The sequence below is a fragment of the Falco naumanni genome, chromosome 5 (assembly GCF_017639655.2).
Source record: "Falco naumanni isolate bFalNau1 chromosome 5, bFalNau1.pat, whole genome shotgun sequence".
In the NCBI taxonomy this organism is placed as follows: domain Eukaryota; kingdom Metazoa; phylum Chordata; class Aves; order Falconiformes; family Falconidae; genus Falco; species Falco naumanni.
This window is the reverse complement of record NC_054058.1, coordinates 37,500,077-37,518,024: the sequence shown is the minus strand read 5'-3', so window position 1 is coordinate 37,518,024 and position 17,948 is coordinate 37,500,077. Positions and strand designations below refer to the sequence as shown.

The window sequence follows — 17,948 nt, the reverse complement described above, 5'->3', positions numbered from 1 at the left end:
TTGTTCTTATATTTCAATTTTTGACATAAATGTGACTGTTGTTCATACATGACTGAAACGTCAGGCTTCCCTTTGCCTTTACCAGGGCTCAAGTCTTCTTAAGCTGGTTTCTAATTTTGCTCAGAGCAACACATCTGAATCTTCTCTTCTGATGTGTGACATGGCAATCTCCTCCTCAGAATCCCATTACCTTCTGTTTACAAAAGCAATAGCAGTTGTTTCTGTCTGGCCTTTCCTCAAACATAGCTCTGTTGTAAACTGGAGTTTTCACAAGTCCTTTGAAATACTCCTGAATTTCTGAATAACATAGTCATGATACTCAAAAGGAGTGTTTTTATTTTCTTTATGAGTTGGGCACAGGATTTTCTGAAAACCATATATTACTTGCTTTTGGAAGGGATAATTCCAAGTGGTTCCATTTGTAGGTCTTAACCATTCAGGTGGTCCAGAAACACCTGGGACTGGGAGATAAAGCTGCTGTCTCAAATCACGGAGATGCTTAATTTCACCATGAGAAAGTAGTATGGACCAGTCTTCTAATACCTGATTCCCAGTTCTTCCTGAATCTTCTTTTCTTTCCTGGATTTCAGATACATACAAGTACCTGAAAACTATGTGTCAACACCACAGGATATAGCAATGGATACTCCCCCTCCTGTTGAACGTAGGTGGATGCTCTGAATAGTCAAAATCCTGACCTTTATGGCAGGCATAATGAGCAGTCTGTTCTGTATGGGGGATACTCTACCTACACCACACACCCCTAGCTAGGAAACACGAGGTGCAGTGTTTTCAGTGTTTCCAGTTCCCTTAAAATTTTCCTGTACTCCTAAATTTCATTCAAGGGAGATGCATGGTTGGTGAACTAGGGGGATCTGGCTGGGTAGGCTGGGGAGTCAGGACTTCAGGGCGTGCTGTGTGTGGAGTACCACATCTTCTTGGACTAGCTGGAGTGTGTGCCCTGGAACCAGGACCGGGGGATGTACCACAGAGCACCACTCAAGACGCTGCCCTACAGATCTGCAACTTCTAGTGTGGGCTGTGGAAAGAACTTCACTACTTACAGATAGTTCCTGTTGAGGAGATTGCTACCAGGGTTGTTTAGTAGAAAACATTGATTAGTGTGGCTAACTACAGGTTGGTCTTCACTCCTGAGAAGTGCAGGTATGAGACCTTGTTGGCTGATTTGATGTATCGTTTCATAGTTGCCTGTTTAACTCAAGATTTTGGCCTTCCAGGCACACCAAAGTAAAAAAAATGCATGCAGTGACACTTGCTGACTTGGAAGTTCAATGAACTTTCTCAACTGGTGTAGTTAAGTAGGGATTCAAAACAGTTAGCTCTCATACAGAGTATTTTTCTAAGGATTTAGATGTCCCTGCAGAAGAAGAATTGAAAGGAAATTATACTCAGATTAATGTATTTTATAGTGGGAATAAATGAATAGCTTAGTGTTTTTTCTTTTTCCAGTTCTTTATAAATCTCCCCCTCCATTTTTCAATCTGCTTTCTGCTGGCAGAGCGCACCATATTTCAAAATACACATTGTTGACTGGGAAGATTATCAAATTGGAATGATATTCCTCTTGACTTCATGCTAATCAAGTAATCATTGATTATTTGATTGGGCCTTTTATCTTAAGCTTCAAGTGGGTAAATCAGCTCATCATAATAAGAAAACTGAAGCTGGAAAGTTTTAAATAGAAATCGCTCAACAGAATTCCATGATTAACAAATCTGAAAGATGTTTCTCTGTATAGCAAAGATAGAGTCCTTATAGAGGTCTCTTCTATTGCCTGTGAACATAAGTAGTTAGATATTTCTTACTGAAATTGTGTATCATGTAGGTTAATAGCAGAATTTCATCAGTGGCAGCATCAGAACTTAAGGCAAGAAGAAATCAGGTTGTAATAATGCATAATGAGGATATCAGTCGTGTCAGGCATTCCACATTCAGTGACTGATAATTTGGAGACAGCTTTTGTTTGCATTTAGTAATCACGTATCTTTTTTTCTTCTCCTCAAAACCTTGCCTGTGTGAGAATTGTCTTTAGGACCTCCTTAAAGGCTTAGTTTTACCCAAATGAAAGGTCATAGAGCAGACAGTCTCAGCGCTTAGGCTTTTTGCATCTGTCCCCATGTGACTGCACAGAGAAACAAGTAATCTTCCTAGGTTTTATCATATTGGCATTTGTACAAGGCATGTGGAGCTGGTAACTATTATGCTTTTTTCCATGTTAGTTGTTAAGAGATGTGATAATTATATTGGCTTTCAACCTTTAATTTTCCTAAGGAACCTGATTTACTCTAATCCATAAATTGGTAGCAGTTCAGTTCAACAATGAATTATCATCTCTTCTACAAAACCAGAAGACCCCTAATTTTTGCAGGAAGCTTAAGGAACTAGAAATTGACATAATTCAGGATCTTTTTTCTGGAAAGTACATTTAAAAGCCCAGAAATATATAGGACCTCCCCCAGTATTTTTTCCATCACCTAAAGGAAAATGTTGGTCCCTTCAGTTTGAACAGCCAAGGGACAGCAGTTGATTTAGAAGATAATACTGTTTGATGGTACTCTAGGGGTGTTTTATAACATTTAGTCCTCTCAATAGCTTGAACGATCCCTATATCCTCTCTAAAGAGACGGTTACAAACGTAGGATAATAGAATGCTAAAACTTATGATGAGGGATGACAATTCTTTGAAGAGCTAGAGAGTTTTTTGATGGCTTTTGATGACACGTTTTAGAAGCACACAGGTCCCAGTGTAGCTTGCTTTCTTCATTACTGTGAAGTCAGTTTCTTTATAGGCACTTAGGCTGAGCTGTCTCAAGATAAGTAATACTGTTGTCCTGGTGACTGTTCTGCCAAAAGGTTGTACTACTATAGAGGAAAGCACAGATTACAACCGGAATGAAATGTGAAGAGTCATGATTGAAAGATACTCTGTAACACCAAATTTTTACTTATTTACCTGTAAAATAACAATATGCTATGGGTCATCAGGTTTTTTTACTCCTTACAAAGCTAAAAATAGTCTAATATTTGATACCACAATACAGTCATTTGGTTATTGCCTCGTTTTCAAGTCCTGGGAAATTTGTCTGAAGTTTCCTCCTCCTGCTCATTTCATCGGTTCCTTTCTAATAAGTGTGTCAGTTCTGAGTCCTGTCCTTCTGAATGTTCAATTTGTACCCCTTTTCCACCTGTGTTCCCCTGGATTTGCTTTTGCAAAATGAAGGAGTTTTGTCTTTCAGAGCGGGAAGGTCACAGGAAGTGATTCAGGAGGTGTCATTGATCTTACACTGGATGAAGAGGATGATGGTTCTTCTCAAGGTAGGTGAAAAATACTTTGCTAGCTGCAGAGGTAATTGAGCTTCAAGTATTACTCATCCTGTGAATGACAGAAAGGAAAAAAATTCTGTTTCAGCTTAGTGTATTTTATTCTTTGGCATTTCAGTTAACAGGATTGCTGTTAAAGAATTCTTATAGGCATTAAATAAAATTTATTATTAACTTGCTTTTTTACTGTAAATTTACAGTTTATTTAGATTTTTACCTTTCCCTTAATGTAGGCATTGTCGCTGTCTATGCGTAAATCTGTTAGGCTTGGGAAATAACTGGAAACATTTGAATTCTTTATTATATTTTGGAAAGTTCTTCTAGATGTATTTCACTTTTCTGTTTACTGATAAATTAAAGACCTTTTAATGTTACAGATGGTATTCAGGCAAGAGATTACTACAGCTTCTGATCCTTTGTTTAGCTAAAAAAACCTTGTGTGCAAGCGTTTAAATACCAAATGCCGATCTGTTCTTTGCTTTAGGACTGTATGCCAAGATTAAATATAGTTGTGCTCTTACATGCTTTGGCAGTTCAGATGCACTTCATCTTTTAAAAGAATACTTTTTTTTTTATACATCTTGTGTAAATGTAGGCAGGTCTTATTATAATTAGCATTGGTTTAACGAAGAATCACAGTATTTCAGAGAAGTAATGAGCCTGTACTTAAGACCATGTATTGCGCTGTCATCTTAACTGAAAATTTTATATTTCTTCTATTAAGAGATAAAATTTTAGTTCTGCATGGTTTCTAAATGCATGCCCCTGTGCTGCATTCTGAAGTCCAGTCACCAAGAAGTTTCATTCCTCTATAGAACCTCAGTAGCACTCTCTAGCTAGTGCATTCATGTTCTACACATACATTTTTAATAGCTTCACTTGTTCTGCATTTGTATTACACAAATGTAGAAAAATCGTATTGGCATGTTGTAGCAGTTCTTTCAGTGAAGAAGAAATGTAATATTACCAGCAAAAGTAGGGGCTGCATGTGGTATACATGTATTAGAGACGCATGATGCAATTCAGGTAGCTGACAGTCCTGTTCTTTTGCCAGTAGAGGTTGTATGGTGGACACTGGATTGATCATGAGACAACAGCGTGTTCTCATTTAAATTTAAGTTCGTATTCCCCCCACATTGATGCTAGTGGGACCACAGATGAAATACAGTGTCCAATTTTGGTTTCCCCTTCCTTGAATTCAGAACAATTGTGGTAGCACTGGGGAGGGCCCAATAGGTGGTGTCAGGGTGGTTGGGGCCTGGAGTACGTGATCTGTGAGAAGACATCAACAGACCATGGCATGTTGGGCAAAGAGTAAACTGAGAGACAGTGGAATAGCAGCCTACAACTGCTTGGAGGATAGTTATAAAGATGATGGAGCAGCAGTGCCAGATGATGTATCGAGGGGCAGTGGCCGTGAATGACAAATTCAGGAGGTTCAACTTGAACTTGAGGGGAAAGCAAATCACAGTAGGAAGGTAGTGGAGCACAGAGGGATGGTAGAAACTCCTCTTTTGAATATTTTTAAGATTCAGCTGTGCAAAACCAGAACTCATTTGAATTAGGGTTGGTGACAGTCCAGCTGCAGCAAGAGGTTGGATTACGTGACCACCAAAGACCCTTTTAAGCCAGGATTTTGATGGTCTGCGAATTTTTTAGCTGAGTGTCAGAATAACATAGGGAATCAAGATTTTACAGCTGTCATCTCTTCTGAGGGTTAGTTCTTAAAAAGATGGCTGCATTTGGAATGTGGAAATTTGTCACGTAAGGTTAAACTCCCCAGTACTACTAAATATTCTGTAAAAGACACCCACAGATCTAAATGGATTTATATGTTCTAAAGTAGTATGTCACAGTATTGTAATGTATTTCAGATAATCCTTTTCTATCAAAAATAACATTTTCCAGAGAGTTTTTTCCTCCATAGTAATATAAAGTATGTCTTCACCTCACAATGACCATAAAAGATCGACACCTCGGTTGCATGGGCAGCTATAAGAATGCTCCTCTAGATAGAAGTGCTAGCAGCCACGGCAGAGTTGTAGCTGCATTACAGTGTGGTAACTTAATTCTTTCTCTTGCCTTTTTTTTAGGGGCTTGAGCCAATATCTTAACAGTTTTCTCCTGTGGGATATTCTGAGATTCTTTCTCCTTAGTTGTCGCGTTTTAGAAAATTGTCCTTTCATTAGGAGGAAGGTTAGTGGGGTACTTTCAGGCTGGGTTAGTTCCTCTGTGTCTTTTCACTGCAAAGCAGAAGTGAGACTCTAATAGTCTGCAGCCTTGCAGATTAGTTTGTGTTTAGAGTTTGTGTGGGTTGTCAGTACCTTTCATATAAGCTGTATAGACTAAAACCCCAATAAAAGTTTGAATTTCACCATGCAGTAAAAACACCTCTAGGATTTTTCAGCAAGTGTCTTGGGAAATAATTCATGTTCTGATAATAACATTCAGGTTAAAAAGAGGAAGAGTGCGCTTCTGACAGTTCTTGCATAATCATGTGCATGTTTATACCTTTTGCCAAATATTTTTTTCACTGCACTTTGTTTACAGCAATTGTGGAGCAAGTTTTACTTTGTTCTGGATTTATTGGCACAACCTCAGAATAGAAAGTACCTCCAGCGTTATGGTGTTATGCTGGAATACCAGTTCAGTACTAATTCAAATAGAAGGGTAACACTTCTATGGTGTTCTTGGGAGCATCAGATCCTGATTATTTTGCTTAAAGCACTGTCACCCACATACTAAGTAAACCTAGTTCTGGTACTTACAAAAGGTGTTTAAATAGATGTTAATATCTGAAGAGATGTCTGTTACGTGCTTCCTTTTAATTGTCTTCTGGTACAACTAGGAAACAAAAGTCACGCTGTTTTGGTAGTATACAGCTACGATGTGTTTCTGGTTGAAATCACTAAAGATTCAGGTTGAGAGTAAATATTAACATTGTGGTAGATTTTTAACCTTGTTCTTTTAATTACGCTCCGTCCCTTCCTTTTTCCAATGAAGTTCCTATTTGGATCAATAATTAGTATCTGTAATACTGTATACCAAAGTATGCATAGAGGGCAAATTAGACTTAATCTTTAGGTTAAGAATAATGGAATTTTTAGGTGTTTTGTTTTTGTGAGCTTATTAAACTGAAATTACAGTTTCTGTATTGGATCATGGAAGAGCAGACCTGTATAGACTGTCATCAAGCCTAGTCTTCAGTCATGGTAGAAGACAAAACCCTGTGCGTTATTTTTGAGAGCTAATCATGTTGGGGGAGAAGGGGGCACAGACAGTATTTGTTTAGTTGTTTTTCAAGGTGGATTTTTTGTTTGTTTTTTAGTGTCACAGTGACTAGGACCTCTAATCATGTGTTTGAGCCCACAGTACTCATACAAAACAGTGTACCTGTCCTTCAACAGCTGTTGGTTTGGCATTTTGAAACTCTTAAACACAGAAACACCAACTTCCAAGCCCTTTTTTACAGCACTTCATTCAAATAGTGCTTCATGTAGTGGGGAAAAAAAGTATTACTGTCACATTGTGGAAACACCCATTACAACCTAGATGTGAGTTTTCTCTCTTTATCAGACAAGCAACGCACAGATGTACCATAATTGACAACATATGCAGGTTTTCCTGATGATCTTCACTGCCCCACACGTGATTTCCTAAATTAATAGTAGAAGTTCTTATCAATTCCTAAACGGCTGATGTTGCACTCTCTACTATCATATTCTTTTTTATAGCTCTCAAGTCTTAGCTTTGTTCCTGTGTGATATTTTGATGCACCTCCATACTGGTGGCATCTTCCAGTTTAGTACACTGGCAACTGAGTTCAGTGCACACCTTCTGACATGGCAAAAATTATGAATGAAAATGTTGTGTAACAATTGTGAAACAGCGTTGTTAATTTCTGTTCAGAACAGATGATGTCATCCTTTTATCAAAGAGTAATCTACTTTCCTGTTTACAAGTACCTTGTACAGTCCCCTTGCTGTCCTTGTTATTAAATACTTGTGTAGCACACTGCGTCAAATTATTTCATAAAAATGCTAAAACAACTAATAGATTTAGCTGATGCCTATCCCTAGTCTAAAGTGGATTTGTAATCCAAGAAAGATACACAAGTGTACTCTTCAAAAACAGCCATGTTCCACATTTTTTTATCTTTTTTAGAAAAAATATTACATACATACAGTATTGTTATTTTATAAGATGTCTTGTCCGATTAACAAATCTGTAGTTTTCTGTATCATTTTTTGTCTTAAACTTGATCATGCATATGGTATGTTTGCTGTTCTGTAATCCCATTATACCACTTCTGAATTAGTATGCTGATTAAAACTCCTTCCTGGTATAACTGCAGTGTTGTAGGCCCATTTTCTGGCATGGAAATTAGCCCCTCTTTTTTTCTATTTTCTGTATTAGATTTGGAGTTTTGCGTATAACTCCAGTAGTAATTATTTCCATTTTATGCTCATTTCTGTAAGTCAGATTGTCCTGTCTCCTCCAGGTCCAGATCTTCAGTGAGTGTGATGCTATGTTCATTTAGCTTTGGACCTGTTCCTGTATTACTTTTAACCTTAGTCCTGTGCTTACTGTGCACCTAGTCTTCCTGTTTTCCTTGCTGATTTGTTACTTACATAGCTAAATTAGCCTTTTCTGTTTGTTTCCATTTATTTAGTGAAGCCTATTTGGTTATCTTTCATCATTTCTTGCAGCTGGTGCAATCCTGACCTAGTTTTCAGCAACTGGAATCTCAGCCAGGCTTTTGATTTCTCAGGGACAAATGAACTTGCTTCTATGTGACACTAAAAACAAAACCATAAAAGCTCTCACATTTGTCCAGACTGTCATTTTTTTTACTTGAACTACATTTTTACAGCAGTAGTGTATCTGGGTTTTTACTAGTTGGATCATGAGCACACCTTCTCTAGGTCATGGCTAAGAATGCATTTGCATCATTTACGTTATCCAATAGCAGCTGAAATGTGCATCAGTCTGTAAATATTCAAAGTAAACAGGTGTATGCATCTCTGTAGGAATCTCTTCAGAGACAAGTGATTTGTTGGAAAACGGAAAAGTCTCATACTCGTACAACATAAAGGAAGCTTGAACTTATCACAAGACCTGTTAGTTGATGGAAGAGCAGAAAACATCTCACCTTTTGTTTTCAAAATGAGCATCCCTTTACTGCTCCTTTTATAAACTTTAAAAGAAGAAAGGAAAGAAAGTTATGTTTAAGATGTTTCTCCACCCTAGGTATCCTGTAGCAGAGTCTCGGGTAGAATCCCAATTAATTTATTCAGTTAAGCAGTGTGATGGAGCTCAAGCTGGGTGCCTCTGGAGAGGGACCCCAAAGAAAGAAATCCCTGGGTAATTGTATCCTTACAATCTAAGTTTTCCCACCCCTCACATGACAGTTCGGTCCAGTAATAAAGTTAGTGTCTGGGATCTCCTTGGTCTTCATTGGGTCTCGTCATTGTCTCTAGGCAGGCCATTTCTTCTCTTATCTCTGAGGTTGCAGCTTCTGCTAGCAGCAGTAGTGGCCTTCCTTGCTTCCTTATCTCTCACCATGAACCAGCTCTGAGGCCTCCTTTTACTTAAGCAGGCAAAAGTTTCAGCCTGTCTAGGTGAAGGTTTGCAGCTTGCAGCCTGAGGCTTCAGCAAATTTAGCTTCTAATGCGAAGCCATTAACTCCAGCCGGTTTCAGTCCAGTATTACTTAACAGTTATGGTCTGCAGTTTATATTGTATTTTATTTCTGAGGTCTTTAATTGTACTTAATTTATCATATAGCAGTTCATGAAGGATACTGCTACTTCAGAATATTATTAGCTGGTGTTAAAGACAGCTCAGTGAGACCATCAAAATAGTCTCCACCTGCTAAAAAACCCAACACTTTGAGCTACGCTGCCATTACCCCTGTTCTTAGTGCTTTGAAATCTAGTGTATGTAACAGTTTCTAAATGCGTTCTTCAATATAGTGTTGGTATGTTTTCTCAAGAGTAAAATACATATTAACATCTTTGTTACATTATGTGTTCTTTTACTAAATCAGTAGCTGCTCCATGGACAATTTTATTAGGGCAAATCTTTTTTTGAATGAGTGCCCTTAAAAACTACTCATCTTGTGTTTTTTAGTTTTTGGTGGTGCCTCCTCTGCCTGCTACTATCCTAATCTAGCTGAAATATCCGGGAAAGAGCGTCTCAATTCTTCTTTACTCAACTTGTGCACAGGCTTTATTACATACAGACTTGCACTTGAATATTTTATGTTGTCACAAATAAACTAAAGCCGGAGGAGAATACTGCCATAGTAAACTACAGATACAGACACTATTTGTTACTTCTCACAAGTCAGTAAGTCATGTTGAGGAGGGTGTCAGTGTAAGAAAACAAGTTCTTAAAGTTTTCAAATAGTAAGCGATTCCCCTTTTTTAAGAAAATGGCAGGAAAATTCAAAACAGCAACAAACAGTTTGAACAAAGAGTCACCAAATAAGAAAAGGGTGTAAGTATCAACGGTGGTAGACAAGATATATTTATGCAGCTCTGTCACAAATTGAGTACAGCAGTGTTTAGGCCTTTTTAAAGTTTTAGGCTGTTCTTTTTATTATTTTTTTTTAATAGAAACTTTTAAAGACTTTGGCATAGTGTTCCATTAAATTCAGGTTTCCAAATTTTGCTGAAATATGCAGAATTCATTATGATAGAATGAAATGTTACAGAGTATAGAGAGGGTAGATTGAGATGATGAAAGTGAGGGGAACTGAATGAATTTTCTACAGTTTTGTTTGCGGAATGAAAAGATCAAAGAAATCTCATGCTAGGAGATATTCTTTGCCACTCTGTTAATGGCAAGGGGAAAAATTATTTAAAAACTCTGTGCTGTTCTAATTTCTGTTTGCAATTGTCTATAACTTTATTTTGTTTTAAAGCAGATAGCAAGAAGCAGAACCAGACACCTGTTACAGGATTGAGCATATCTACCCAACCCTTGGCTCAACCTTTGCAGCCAAACCCTGTGCAGCAGCCAGGTGTGCCAACAAGTGGACCTTCCCAGACCACCATACATGTATTACCCACAGGTAACTCCATTTTACATCATAATGTGAATGCAGAGACTGCTTTTTTTTTCTTAAACTAGACTCTCGTGTGTTCTACATTGTGGTAATCTTTCAGGTGAATATTTAGAACGTTTGAGTCACTTTTTAATCTTCCACTCCAGTCAGTTTCCCCTTTTTTTTTTTTTTTTTCCCTCTTAACTGATAAATTATAAGGAAAAGATAGTCCTGTTGGTTTGGAAAGAATTCAGGATCAAATTAATTTCATGGAGAGGAAGAAATCCTACTAAGGATGGTCATGGAAATTATTAAATATACTGTTAGTGAAGAAACCTGTAGCAGTTGCATTATTTAAGTAATAGGGGGAAAAAAAATTAGCAACATCACTCCTAGCTCGGTCCACCTGCACTTGGCAGTTAATCTTTTTGGCAGAGTGAATGGCAAGGCTGACACTGCAGTTCCATCCCTAGTTAAATGTTATTTTGTCTGTGGTGTGACTTCCCCCCCTTTCCTTTCTAACATTTTTTTTTCTTTATTTTACTCTCTTCTTCTGTAGATGATTGCTGAAGATTAGTTGGCATTGGAATTGTCTTATGACTGATCTGTTTGATAGACTCTTTTGTGGCAGGTTTTATATTCTCCACAGCTGTTGCTTACGTTCAGAAACTTTTTTTTCCTTTCTTCTTTTTTTTTTTTTTTTTTCTTCCCCCAGGGGTGTGTATTACATTTATTTTTTCTGTTTGGAATTTGTATATTTATAGGCATTGTTATTTCTGGTGAAAATTACTGTTTGGTTAGGCTGGGTTTTTTGCGTTATCAAAAGCAGATAGAATTTCACAGAGACAGTTTTCCAAAGGAGGTATGTACTCTGGAATAGGCATATCAGCTTAATGTCATGGAATTCCATTCTAGGTTGTTGTCTGTCTGTCTTTTTCCAGCTGTGACAACAGTGAATGTAACTCATCGACCAGTGACTCAAACTGCTACAAAACTTCCTATACCAAGAGCCACTGCTAACCATCAGGTGGTCTATACCACTCTTCCTGCACCACCAGCTCAGAATCCTGTAAGAGGAGCCATCATGCCAAGTCCAGGTTTAAGGCCAGTCAACCCACAAACTGGAGGTAGAGTTGCTTTCTTCATGCACATTTTAGTACAACACAGCTTGATATGATCTACGTGATGGATGTGTGATTTGCTTTTCTGTTTTGGGTTTGTTGGTTGTTGTTTGTTTTTTTTTTTTTTACAATACTCATGCAAATTACAGAAGTTAGGGTTTTTTTCCACCTTACAGATTTGGGAAAATCTTAGGCTTTTAAGTAATCATTCCCCCTGCAGCCATGTGGATGAGGAAAAAGTGGATTTAAGTCATTTCAGGCACTAGCTCTGCCAATTAAGTATCTCTGGATGATACGTCCAATACTTTACAAGGCAGCAGAAGGTAGTATGATCGGATGATGAGCACCACTGTTTTGTAGAAAGGTAGTTAGAGACCATTTTGTTACTGTGGAGTAAGATTAAAACACCTAAGCACATAATAAGTCATGATTGATTTCATATCTAAAAGTTACATTTGTATCAGGCATCCTAATGTAATTCCTTAACAATTTCTTTTGTCCTGTGCCCAGCAAATCTTATTTTCTCTAGGCCTGGACAGATGAAATTTCTCACCAAATGTTTCAGAAATTGATGCATGCTTGAGTTTCCTTGATTAGAGATGTCAGCAAGTTCATCTTGACTTTTGCAAATGTGTAACTGGAATCTTCCCATAGCAGTAAACTCGTTTTCTGAAATTAGTAGTAGATGTCAAAAATAAAGACCTTAAAGTTAAATGATAGTTCACATTTTGTTACGAAGCAGTGGATTTTAACTATTCTTTTAGCTACCCATAATTTCTACACTATAGTTATTTTAACAGCAGTATGTTAAACATTAATTTCCCTGTTGTAGTGCACTGAGTATGAGCCTACTTCTGTGATGTACAGGTAGTGTTTTTTTTTTTTTAGATGCTGTCTGTATAAGCCAGACTTGCAACACTGCATGCTTGAGCCATGTAAGACTGTATGTATGTAGGTTCGTGCAGAATTGATTTATTCATTGTTCTGAAATGATAGTTTTTGGAAAGGAAATATCCGTGTATGTTTGTAACAATTTAATTCTAAGCACGTCTTGCTACTGGATTCAGGTACAAAGCCATAGGCTGTGAAAAATGAGCTGTGCTAGCTTAAACAGAAGTTGATCAGACAGTTTTTGAGCTCTCTCTATGAAACATCAGGGTGTACAGAAATTGCTGTTCTTTTTGGAGTACTTGTTCATATTTCTTAAAAGTTCTTATACTCCTGTGCCACATGCCACAAGTTCAGGTTCTTCTGACCAGCAGTATCTTCTGAGGGGCATGTCTGCATCTTGTGTTCCTGTTGGCAAAAGGCCATAAAAAGCAAGGCTACTTCAGCCCATGCTTAGTATTCGTCAGCGTTACCCTTAGCTACAAGTTAGGGGGGTGTGATCTACCTGTTGTTTTGGAAGGAATTTTGACTACTTAACCATGCGTTCACTTACGTTAATTATTTCTGATAGTATTTTCTTCTTTTTGTATCAAAATACATGTTTTCGTCAGAATCTACTACTTGTTAGAGCAGTTACTATAACTACACATCACTAGTGTTAATATCTACAGAATACCTTTTAGTGTTAGACATGCAAGATCACCGATTGTGTTGCTGATGAACATATAATAGGTAATGTGCTATTTTAAGGCCTTCTCTAGGAGAACTCAATGAGGTAGGGAATTCATGTGGTTTTTGGGCAAGGTCACCCAACAACAGATCTGTGTAATGTGCTTCAGACCTGATGGTCCAATGATACAATGAATGCTTATCCCTCAGTTATCTGCTTACAAATTCTCAGAAATCAAGGCAGATTTCCACCAAAACAATGAATGCAACTTGACCAGGCCCTGAGTAACCTCAAGGAAGAGCATTCATTCAGTAGAAGGTTGGAGCAGATCATCTCCAGAGGTCCCTTCAAACCTGGACTTTCCTGTGATTCTTTTACAGGCAGTTCTGTTAGTCTGGCTTGAAAAGTACGTCTGTATGTTGTACAGAACTGTTGTCTGACAGGCCCCATAAAACATTAAGAAAGTGATGATATTGTGCATTCCCTGTACCTCAGGACAAGGAAGCCAGATGGTTAGCCCGAGTAGGTAAAAGACTAGTTTCATTAGAATACAGATTATTTCAAGGCTTCATATTTGCATACTGGGTAGAGAGTTTTCACAGGTTGTTAACAAAAAAGCAGTCTGTTTCTTGATCCCTTTTAGATCTAGTGAGTTTTCGTCTTTCAGTCAGTCGTCTTTGTTATACAGCTTTCAGAAGTGCTGCTACTGATGTGCATTGGTTAATACTATTGTAGAAACAGTCTTTAGTGTCAGTAGCCGATGCTTCAGGAGTAAGATCTCTGCACTTGGTCTTTGGAAGATTAACTGTGAGAGCTCATCCAGAGTTTTTGTACTTCTGCCTCAACTTAGTAGCATGCCTACCTAGAAATAATGCTGAATTTGTACCTTGTATCTTACTGAGGCATTTCTGTCTGTCTGTCTTCAGGTTGTTGTAACTTATTGAGATAGCATCACAATCATGCTAAAACAACATATCTGGTTGGATTCTTATAGATGACAAATAGCCAGTTTGTGTGACTGTCCTACAAGAGTTTGCACATCTTCATTAGCTTGCTAGATAGATGTGCCAATAGGAAAAAGATGTGGAGCAGCTACCTAGAGTTCAGCACTTTATAATAAAAGCATTAAGATTTAGCCATCTGACCTCCCTGCCTCAGACTCACAAATTACATAGACTTCTGATACTCATCACCTATGGTCATAGCTTGATGACTGTTTATATAGAGAAGAAATTACCATACAATAGCTGTGGTTTCCTGACACGTGTCACGGTGCAAGTTTCTCTTCTGGAGTATTAGAATGATGCAGCCTCATGCAAGTGTGGAACTGGGGGGGGTGGGTGCTGTCAGGGAGGAGGTTGCCCTAAGTCTTGTATTTCTAGACAGAAACAGAGGGACACCCTAGGCAACCCATAACAATGAGCAAAAGCTTTGAGCCCACAGAACATATATGTTCCAGCAGTAAAGCTTGGTAGTTTGCAAGAGTTCCAGATTTTACCTAAAAAGCTATAAAATTACCTAGTTTATTCCTGCCAGTCACGTCAGTTTGTTGTGGGAATGAATGAAATGATAACACCCTGTGAGTAACATCCATTGTGGTACCTGTTCTGTGAGGGAAGGCAAGCTTCTTATACAGTGACAGCTTTTTTGGGTTTGGTGCCATGTGCAGCCTTCTGGCATTTGAATACTGAGTGGATATCATTCTGCTGCAGCAGCATTTATCTTTTCCTTTCTGAATTCCAAAGTGATGTGATTTTTCTTTTCATATTTAACCTCCCTGTATCTCCCACACTTCCTCTCCCCACCTGTTTCTTTCATGCTACAAATTATTAAAACATCATTCTGTCTCCTCTGCAGACAAGCACTTGCTCTCTTTCACTTTTACAGCTTCAGAGGATGGGAGGTGGTTTTGTTGTGCATTTCTTCATCAGTCTGCTGGCAATTTGAGGAGAGTGTCAGTTTGAAATTTGGTGTCATCCTGCTGAACCAAGGAGCTGGTCTTCCAGTGTTCTGTTTAGCTGATTTTAAGTATTGAATACTCAAAGTATTCACTGTGCTTCTTGTATAGGTATGACGGTACGAATGCCTCAAACAACTGCATATGTTGTGAACAACGGACTAACCCTTGGATCTGGAGCACCTCAGCTTACAGTGCATCATCGACCACCACAAATGCATGTTGTGAGTAGTCCTTTGAAATAACTTAATGCAGTTTACAAGCTTGTCTCTGCATTAATGTCTTTAAGGTTGCTTCTTAGTGTGGACTCCAGAATAGTGAAATGCTTGTAGACACTTTGCAGTCAGTTCACATGCATAGCACCACTCTATCACCTACAGCAACTTCTGCCAAGAACGGTAAAAGCTATGCAATCTTTTAGCTTACCTCACGAGTAGCACATATTAAAAAATGGTGCGTGAATGGTCTGCACGCGGAGTACCCTTGTGGAGTCAGGGATGCAGAAGAACTGCCACTAAAAGTTTAGTCATGGTTTGGCTACAAATTAGATTACTAGTTTCTCAGTACAGCTGTTTGCAAAACTGAGGTAGGAGAACAAGGTACAGACAATATCCTCAGTGTTGCCAGCTCCCAAATTTCAGAGGGTGTTGCAATCACTGTTGGGAATGATTTACTTCTGCAACACCTCAGACCCTTTTTTTGTAAGTATTTCAGAATTATTGCTCTAACTCTTTTCATATGGTTTTGTTGCTGAGACCAAACCAAACATACTGCCTGCATACTCACTGTTGAGCAGTCACATCACTCATGATGTCCTGAAATGGTGAATATATTACCAACAAGGTGGCTCACCATTCTTTCAATCTAGACACCGTTCAACTTAATGCATTATTCAGTGATAAATAATGTGAATAAATCAAGCCAGTATCACACAGAACACTTAAGATGGCAAAAACTGCTTCAGATTCCAACCTGAAAGGCCCCTGGCTTGAAGAATTAACAAAATTTTATACTCATGGTAACCGCATTCCTAAATTCATCTTAACTAACATAAATGAGAGATCTAGGACTGTTTCTGTAGTATAGGGGGGGAAATATCAATGGAAAGCCACATTTGCACCCTTATTTAAAAATTTTCTGGAAACTGAGGCTGAGCTTCTGTGATCAATTTAAAGTGGTAAAATCCATGTGGCACTGTTACCCATTGTTCCTTTTGACTGAAAACCTGCCTGTTGAAAACGATGAGTTATCAGCTTAATCTACTGTCTGGGGTGTTTTGGGAATGTAGGAACAGCAGCTCAGATGTAGATCAGCGCAAAGTCATTGTGAACTTGCCTGCTCAGCCTGGCAAAGGGCACAGTATTCAGTCTATCACCTCCTGGGTGGGAAGCAGAGGATATAGTAACTATGGCAACCATCATCTGTACAGCTAGGGATTTGTATATGAATACTAAGAACTTACCCCATCCTTGGTCCCACCCTTTCTCACATTCGCTGCCAGTCTCTTGCCTGTGCACACAGGACTTAAAATTGTGGTGGCTGGGTGATTGCAGGCTCATTTGCTTCCATTTGCCCAGGGAATGATGAATTAAAGCCTCCTTCTACTGCTGTAGACTCTGACCTTTCCCTTAACTGCTCTTACATTGCTTAGGAGCCACCACGCCCTGTACATCCTGCCCCACTCCCGGATGCACCACAGCCACCACGTCTGCCCCCTGAAGCTGCCAACACTTCTCTGCCTCAAAAGCCACAGCTGAAGCTGGCACGGGTACAGAGCCAGAATGGTATTGTGCTGTCATGGAGTGTCATGGAAGTGGACCGGAGCTGTGCCACTGTGGACAGTTACCATCTCTACGCCTACCACGAGGACCCGAGTGCCACTATGCCGTCCCAGTGGAAGAAGATCGGGGAAGTGAAGGCCCTTCCACTGCCTATGGCATGCACTCTTACACAGTTTGTGTCTGGCAGCAAGTACTACTTTGCAGTCCGTGCTAAGGACATCTATGGACGATTTGGACCCTTCTGTGACCCCCAGTCCACAGATGTGATCTCTTCCCAGAGCAGTTAAGCTAGAGATCTTTGGAGCCTTTAAACCTGTCCTGCTACCAAGAATTACCCCAGTTTTGGGGGGTTGATCCCATGCATGAAATTCACTTTGAAATCCACTCTCTGCAGGATTATTTTAGACAGTTGTGTGATACACTACATGCATTCAGAACCAAAAGAAAAATAAAGTATCGCCTGCGGCAAGAGACCCTGTTTTTTCTGGATAGCTCGAGTCATGGGCCATTTGAAAATTCCATTTTCCCTTCCGTGACAGCTGTTCCACCTAGATACCTACGTACCCTTTATCCAAGGGCACCCTGTATGCCTGGGATGCTGCTTCAGAGTGGGAACAATAATAAATTATAGTTTGTCTGAAGCAAAATATACACATCTGTAATATCTGTCAGGGCACTAACATGAGGGCAACGACAGATTTGCCTCTTGCCCCCCCCACTCTGTGAGCAGGCTGTGAAGTGAAGGGTGATTTAGGGTACCACTTTTGTACTGGAACATTGAGTGGTCTGGTCTTATTTTACAAACTGTAATGAGCTCTCTGAGGGGACTGAAGGGAACTTGAGTCTGGCCGAGGAGCCAATATGTGTGTAAATTTGGAGGTGCTGGGGGGGAAAAGAAATACATCACTCCACTACCTCCTACCTCTCTTAAGTAAAAACACTCCTCTACTGTCACCATCCTCCCCCATTCACACTGGGAGCATTCCCAAGTCAGATGTGAAACTGGATTGTAGAGACTGTATTCATACCTCTCCAGCTCAAGATAATTTCTCTGCCCCTCCCCTCGTACATCCAGCCCTATTTTTTAGATTTATTTTGTGCCTTAAAGAATAATTCCAGAAATAAAATGTAGCCAGATA

The 17,948-nt window shown here is 39.1% G+C and overlaps 1 protein-coding gene across 9 annotated transcripts in view; it reads left to right on the top strand.

The window, feature by feature from the left end:
* Positions 1-17,948, top strand: part of LOC121089193 (activating transcription factor 7 interacting protein) — a 113,757-nt gene extending 95,809 nt beyond the window's left edge. For 7 of the 9 annotated variants that reach the window (XM_040596215.1, XM_040596208.1, XM_040596217.1 and 4 more), the window contains 5 exons: positions 3,258-3,336; positions 10,270-10,419; positions 11,334-11,519; positions 15,140-15,252; positions 16,680-17,948. In XM_040596215.1, coding sequence (XP_040452149.1) covers positions 3,258-3,336; positions 10,270-10,419; positions 11,334-11,519; positions 15,140-15,252; positions 16,680-17,096 — 945 coding nt within the window. In that variant the 3' untranslated portion in view covers positions 17,097-17,948. The remainder of the gene's footprint in view (positions 1-3,257; positions 3,337-10,269; positions 10,420-11,333; positions 11,520-15,139; positions 15,253-16,679) is intronic. The other 2 variants (XM_040596214.1, XM_040596218.1) reach the window with 1 other exon arrangement.